Source organism: Triticum urartu, chromosome 3A (genome assembly GCF_056163025.1).
Source record: "Triticum urartu cultivar PI428250 chromosome 3A, HENAU_Tu73, whole genome shotgun sequence".
Classification (NCBI taxonomy): domain Eukaryota; kingdom Viridiplantae; phylum Streptophyta; class Magnoliopsida; order Poales; family Poaceae; genus Triticum; species Triticum urartu.
In genome coordinates this window covers 723,382,971-723,390,131 of record NC_141875.1, presented here as the reverse complement: position 1 = coordinate 723,390,131, position 7,161 = coordinate 723,382,971, and the positions used below count along the sequence as shown (strand labels likewise).

The 7,161-nt window shown below is 44.1% G+C and overlaps 1 protein-coding gene across 1 annotated transcript; it reads left to right on the top strand.

Moving 5' to 3' along the window:
* The first annotated feature begins 3,143 nt into the window (after positions 1 to 3,143).
* Positions 3,144 to 6,709, top strand: SYP61 (syntaxin of plants 61). Its single transcript, XM_048710376.2, has 6 exons — positions 3,144 to 3,379; positions 4,772 to 4,885; positions 5,036 to 5,149; positions 5,508 to 5,662; positions 6,145 to 6,235; positions 6,386 to 6,709. The coding sequence occupies exons 1-6, from the start codon at positions 3,326 to 3,328 to the stop codon at positions 6,560 to 6,562; spliced, it is 705 nt and encodes a 234-aa protein (XP_048566333.1). The 5' UTR covers positions 3,144 to 3,325; the 3' UTR covers positions 6,563 to 6,709.
* Positions 6,710 to 7,161: the final 452 nt, after the last annotated feature.

Genomic DNA, 7,161 nt, shown 5'->3' with positions numbered 1-7,161 from the left:
CTACTCCCTGCGTTCTTTTTTACTCCGCATATAAGATTTGTCTGAAGTCAAATTTGATAATCCATAACGAAATTTATATTTAAAAAATAATCAAAATTTACAAAATTAAAATTATATAATAGGAAAGTTAATTCCATGATGCATCTAATAATATTAATTTGGTATTGTGACTGCCGATTTACAAAATTAAAATTATATAATAGGAAAATTAATTCCAAGATGTTGCATCTAGTATAGGTAATAATATTAACTTGGTATTGCGACTGTTGATAACTTTTTCCTATGAACATGGCCAAACTTTACGAAGTTTCGTTTGAGACAAATTCTATGTATGAGGTTTGAAATTTGACTTCAGGCAAATCTTATATGCAAAGTAAAGAAAAAACCCAGAGGGAGAGTACAATACATACGTATGATAGGAAGACTTCCCCGATCAAGATTCAAGAAGCCATCTCCTACACTTGGGGCGTGTTTGGTAACATTGCCGATTCAGCCTGGCCCGGCGAGCCTGGCTTTATTGAGCCGGTTTGAGGGGATGCAGGCAAAATAACCCCAGATGCACATAGTTTGGTTGCCCGCATGCCCCTAGTTGCATGAGACAACCATTTTTGACCCAACGTTTGGTTGCCCGCATTGCATTAGGTGCACATATGACATGGTGTTTGATTGCAACCTGCATAAGGTGTTGTCACCACTTCTAACTAGTGGTGACTTTACCATACACAATCTGAACATAGTGCCAGCTAGTTAAACAAATGACAGTTCATCCTAACTACAATCAAATGACAGATCAAATTATTAAGAGCCATTGGCTAAATAGAGGATAGTTTATCGGTGTTGCTGCTTCATCTTCCTCTTCATATTCCTCTTCCTCTTCTGCTTCTGCTGCTGCTGCTTCTTCTTCCTCTTCTTCTGTGCTTCTGCTGTTGCTGTTTCTTCTTCCTCTTCTTCAAATCCTGCACTGACCTCTGTTAAGCCACATTGCCTCTGCCCACTCCAACCTTTTGTTCTTCCAAGCGTCATTGTCAAATGCCTCCACACCATGGCCAGAGCTAACAACATCGTCAGGCTCGACCTCTTCCTCCTCAGGCACGTGTTCATCAAAGCCCCACTGGAGGATCCAATTATGCAGAATGCAACAAGCAAGAACTAGCTTAACCTGAGTGGAGTATGCGTGGAATGGCTTCTGATCCAGGATCTTAAACCTATTCTTCAGAGTTCCAAATGCCCTCTCAACAGTTACTCTAAGGCTGGAGTGTCTGAGATTAAACAACTCCTGTGCAGTCCTAGGAAAGTTCCTACCAGAGAACTCGTTGAGATTGTACCTTGTTTTCCTGAAGGGTGGAAGAATACCCGACCGACATGCATAGCCAGCATCTCCAAAGTAGAACTTGCCGTCGGGGATGTTGATCCCATCAGGTCGACCCATGCTGTCAGTGAGAATGTTTGCATCATGGGCTGACCCCTCCCAGCCAACCAGCACATATGTGAACTTCAGATCAAAGTCAACAGCAGCAAGCACATTCTGGCTTGTGTAGTGCTTCCTCCCCCTGTATGCTGCAGACTGTGACCTAGGAACTCTGGCAGTGACATGAGTACCATCTATTGCCCCAATGCAGTCCTGAAAATGGCATCACTAGCCTGTGTTAGTGCTGAACTTGAACAATACAAGCATATCAAGCCATGAAAAGTGTATATTGTCAATGCTCACCTTGAAGTATGGATACCATCTTGGGCTTCCATGAATCTTGGGTGGAGTCTGGCTAGATGGTCTCCTGATCATCTCTCCTCTAAGCTCCCCAACAGCAAAAAGCACCTGCTTGAAGTACCTAGAGATGGTCTCTATTGATCTCCTGAACATGTTGTGAATGACCCTGAACCTCTGGTTATGGCCAACAACATGGAGAAACATGGCCACTTGCTCTTCGACACTAGTGTTGATGCTATCTTGTAACAGGCCCCTGCTCCTGAAGGTCTCGACAAGCCTGGCAAATGGTGCTCTTTTCATTCTAAGCATCGACATAGCCTCGACGTCATTGCAGTTGTAGATGTAGTTCAGACTTTGGATCCTCTCCTGTTCCCAGGGAAACAATGGACCATAGCGGATCAACGGTCTCCCAGCACGACGAAAAACTCTCTGGTGCATGAACATGATCCCATGCCTGAATCACACTAATCAGTGATGCTGCCTGGATTATCAGCCTCATCCATGCGTCCATAACCTAGTCGACATCGACGGTTCGTTCAATGGAAAATCGATCCTACACCTAGCTTAAAGGCCTAACCGCTGAGCTAACAAAGGGGGAGGGGGTGCTGCTTACCGGCATCGGAGACAAGGACGGCGTAGGGGGAGCCATGGCACAGAGTAGGTCGACCAGACAATGGCCAACAGCAAGGGGAGCACCAGATCCGCCGCAAACGCTGCTGTCTCTTCCACCGCCGCCGCCTATAGCGCAGATCTGAAATCGCAGCCGCCGCCGGTGGTGAGGCAGTAGGGAAGAAAGGGGGACAGTGGCTATGGGTGAGCGAGTGAAAGGGGGGTGAGGCTAATTTGGCGCCGGGACGGCAGGCCAGATTTCCATCTCCCGCCATCCCCCCTCGCCCGTGCGACCTCGCGCCGCACTCAGCTTGGCTCGCGAGAAACTGCTGATCCGAGGGTTTCCAGCGAGCCAGGCTCTGAGCTGCTTTGAGAAGCGTGCGATGCAGGCCCAACAGGAAAACCAGGCAACCAAACAAGCCTCTCCCTTCCCGCACGGGCCTGGTTGGGCTCGGTGCGGGCAACCAAACACGCCCTTGAGGATCAGAACACAAATCCGCACGCACGATTGTTAGAAACTCAGGGGTGTTTGGTTTCAGGGACTTTTTTGTATTGGGACTAGAAAAAATCCCTAGCAAACCAAACAGGGTGAGACTTTTTTAATACTTTTTGCTAAAAGTCCTTAGAAGCACCTCTTTGGAAGTCTTTTTTAAGAAGTTCTAGGAACTAGAAAAAATACTAGTACTAGTACTAGAGAACCAAACACCAAGTTAAAAAAAGCACGGGGGGCGAGTCTACGCAGCCGTTGGTTCTCCGTGGACCAGGCCTACGGTCCGGACCCACGGGCGAGCGCCCCACCACGGCACCACCCACCACACCCGGTGGGCCAGCAGCAGTCCACGCGACCAACCGCCGAACCGGAGGAGCAAACGCCAACACACGACATGGATCTCCGCCGCACCGCGCCCAACAAATCCTAGGTAGGGTTCGTTCGCCGCCGGGAGAGGACGGCCGGCCGGTCGAATCCCAGCCTCCCCCCCCACCCCACCCGCGGATCCGGCCTCCGCCATGAGCTCCGCGCAGGACCCCTTCTACATCGTCCGGGAGGAGATCCAGGGCTCGGTAATCCCCTCTGCGCCCTTTTCTCTTCCTATACAGTAGTTGCAAATTTCGTATGCGCGCACCGATCAGGGCCGGAAACACTGCCGGTTACTGCGTTCGCGAGCTATGCCCATCCTAGCTGCTGCTGTTTATTTGGCTGCGCCGTGGCGTACTGGCAGCTGAAAACTGGTTTTGTATTTTTTACCCCTCCGTTCCTAAATATAACTCCTTGTAAAGATTTTAATATGGATGTATATAGACGTAGTTTAGAGTGTAGATTCGCTTATTTTGCTCCGTATATAGTCCATATTGGAATCTGCTCCCTCTGTACCGAAAAGTATTTCGGTACAGAGGAAGTATAAAAAGACTTATATCTAGAAACGGAGGGAGTAGTGTATAGTAAGGGCTTCTCCAGTACTGTATGGCTGAGATAGTCACCAACCTGGTGGGTAGCTGAAAAGATCGATGGTGCTGCCTGCTGGGATCAAAAATTTATATGCTTAGATGATGTAGTAGCTATGTTGTTGTATGGGGATATATGCATAGATATGTACATGTGGGTTCCAACCATGCTTCTGAGGGGAAATAAATTATATCCAATTTAAACACCGCACGCCTGCAGCACTTGTGGACTGGGAGTTACTTGAGGGAATAAGAGTGTGCAGGGCAGGCTATCAAATGCATGGTTGCTAGTTTGCTTAGTAGCTCTGTTCTATAGGGATATGTATGTAAGTATGTATATGTGGATTTTTAAGCATGGTTTCTGTATATCTGATGAGTGCATACCTCTGTAACTGCTCCTCTTTGCCTGGCATTACAAGGCCATTAGGCTGGATGCTTGAAAAGATGAGTCGCTGCAGTAAATGTTCTCCTAAGTCTCCTGTGGTTTCAGAAACACGTCCATTTATCTGTCATGCTCTGTTATTCCTGAAGATAAAGCTCCTTTGTATTTCTTAAAACTCTCCCATAGTTTCACAGACATATTGCATCATCAGCCTGCAGTTATCATCTGTATTCCTCTCTTGGTCCCGAGGATAAGGACCTTTCTTTTCTCCCCTGGGTTAAAAGAATGGGAGTTTGTAAGGGAGGTTCTCTCTATTTTTTTTATGACATGAGGGAAGAGCTACTGATTTTGGCCATGCTTCCTGAATACCTATACAGAGCTCTGTAACTGGTATTCCTTATCTGATAATCCATGGCCTCTTTGACAAGTAGTTGAAATTTGAATAGCTAGTGCTGCTAAGTCTCTTCTAGTTTCAGAAACACATGAATTTATCTGTCTTCTTCTGTTAATCCTGAAGATAAAGCTCACATGTATATGTTGCTTAACTCCCCCATATCTTTAGAAACATATTGCATCATCAAACTGCATGTATCTTGGTCCCGAGGATAAATATCATCTTCATTTTGCAGATTGGTAAGCTGCAGACTACTTTCCATCGGTGGGAGCAAGTTTCTTCAAACACTGGAGAATATGTTCATATAACAAAAGAGCTTCTCACCAGCTGTGAAAGCATCGAGTGGCAGGTATAACAACTCAGCAAGACAGCACCAATAGTCACTTTGATCTCCATTCGGTACTAATCTATACAGCAGGATATGCATCTGATTTATCTAGTCTAAACTTTTTATTGCCATATATTTATTCTGGCCTGACTAGTTTTTGCTTATGTTTAGGTGGATGAGTTAGAAAAGACAATTTCAGTTGCATCAAGGGATCCAGCGTATTATGGACTCGATGAAGTTGAACTCTCCAGACGACGGAACTGGACTGGCTCTGCTCGTAATCAGGTATTTCTTTATGTTTTCCATCATTCATTTACATACTTCATCTGCCTTTATTATAATAACTGGACTGGCTTGAGGATTGTTCCTGAACAAGTTATACTACAGATTTCCTTCATTGTTTTTCTTCTAGCTATGTCATAGGATTACCAATGAGGCACATGTGTTATCTCCCTTTTTAGAACAAAAATGTGGTACTCTTGAGCATGCATGGACGGCACTATTACAGCTGAATATGATGATATCCTTTAGCCTGTAAAAGAGGAGACGGATGGGAATGACATTTATGTTGTGTGCTTTTATCTTTACGATTGGCAAAGTGAAGTCTATTTATTTTGGATTCGTATCTTTGGACAACCACCAGATCGGTACTGTCAAAAGAGCTGTTGAAAAGGGGAAGAGCAATCCTGCAATGGCAAGACATCAGGACAATGGCACAAGCAGAACTAACTACTATTCTTCCCAAGACAATGATGACTATATTGCTTCAGAATCAGATAGACAGCTTCTACTCATGAGGTGAGTTTGCTCACTCTTACTTTTACTGCTCATATACTGTACAAATATGTTGGTTAGAAACATGTGCTCTAAAAAAAGAAACTTATTATCTGTTCAATATGAGTAGGATCACTCAAGATTCCCCTTTTATGTAAGTAGGCGGTGTTTAATTTAAAGTTATGGTGTTCTATGCATTGCTAAAAAAACTCTGTTACCACCAAAAAAAAACTGTTACCTCTGCCTTTTTTATTCCATGGTTTTAGTCCAGCATGAGCATCCTAAGTATTTTTACTAAGATTTTTTCTTTTGACACATCCTAATTAGTAGAAATATCATGTTTACATTCTATTTAGTGTCTTTGTTGCTCCTCCTGCATAATACAGCCTTTTCATGAACTGAATCATCTTATCTGTACGTGCTCATTCTCATGCCACCCTTGAGAGACCTGTATGAGTATGCTCTTGGTTATTGTTAACTAACTCTTTTTACCGAATTTCTTTTAGGCAGCAGGATGATGAACTCGATGAGCTCAGTGCGAGCGTTCAGAGGATTGGAGGTGTAGGGCTTACCATACACGAAGAACTATCTGGACAGGTAGTTGCTACTGACTGGCAAGCAGACTTCTAGGTTGCTGCATGGGCGTGCAGTTGTTTTTCCGTTATGAGTGTAGCGACATAAAAAATGTGCATGTTAGCATGTTACTGGCAGAGGAAGTAACTGGAGTACATGCTACTGTTTTTACAGGAAAGGATCCTCAACAACCTAAGCCTGGAGATGGAAACTACTTCCAACAGGCTCGACTTTGTGCAGAAACGAGTGGCGATGGTGATGAAGAAGGCCGGCATCAAGGGGCAGATCATGCTCATCCTCTTCCTGGTGGTCCTATTCATCATACTCTTCGTTCTAGTGTTCTTGACATAGCAATATACCACTACTCGTATAGAATATAGTGTATGTACGTACGTGTACCTGCTTACTGTAAGTTGTGTTCCACATTAAGCATTCAACCTCGCGGCTGTGTTCCATGTTTGAATGGAAAATCTCTTGCAGTTGTGCCTGTTCTATCAAGCTTGATGTTATCTATTTAGCATTGCTTAGAGACGATAGAAGTATTGACAGTTGGGAAACATAGATAGTCTCCCCATAATATAGATAATGTTGTAGTAAGCACCTATCTGAACGCTCAATCGGCATCAAAAGATGGCTTGAAAAAGGTACCTCGAATATATCTATGAATCCGATGAACCAAAAGTGCTATTCTGAGGTGTAAGATTCTTGTAAAACTAGTCAGATAGTCAGAGCTTCGCACAGGCTCATGATACTGCAAAAACTTTATTTGTCGCCTTAAGCGGAAGATAGACAGACCTTTGCACAGGCGCCCAAAACTGTCCCGGCCCGTTTCATTTTTGCTTCCAAATTTAATTTAAATTTTACCTTATTTCGTAATTAAAACTTTTCAAAAAAAGTTCAGAATTAGCTTTTTTTGTCAAATTTTCGAAAATTGTTCAGAATTAAAATAT

Coding starts and splice junctions, on each gene's coding strand:
- SYP61 (XM_048710376.2), top strand. CDS start 3,326: ATGAGCTCCGCGCAGGACCCCTTCTACATCGTCCGGGAGGAGATCCAG. Junction 4,886..5,035: donor GTGAAAGCATCGAGTGGCAG/GTATAACAACTC, acceptor GCTTATGTTTAG/GTGGATGAGTTAGAAAAGAC. Junction 6,236..6,385: donor ACGAAGAACTATCTGGACAG/GTAGTTGCTACT, acceptor CTGTTTTTACAG/GAAAGGATCCTCAACAACCT.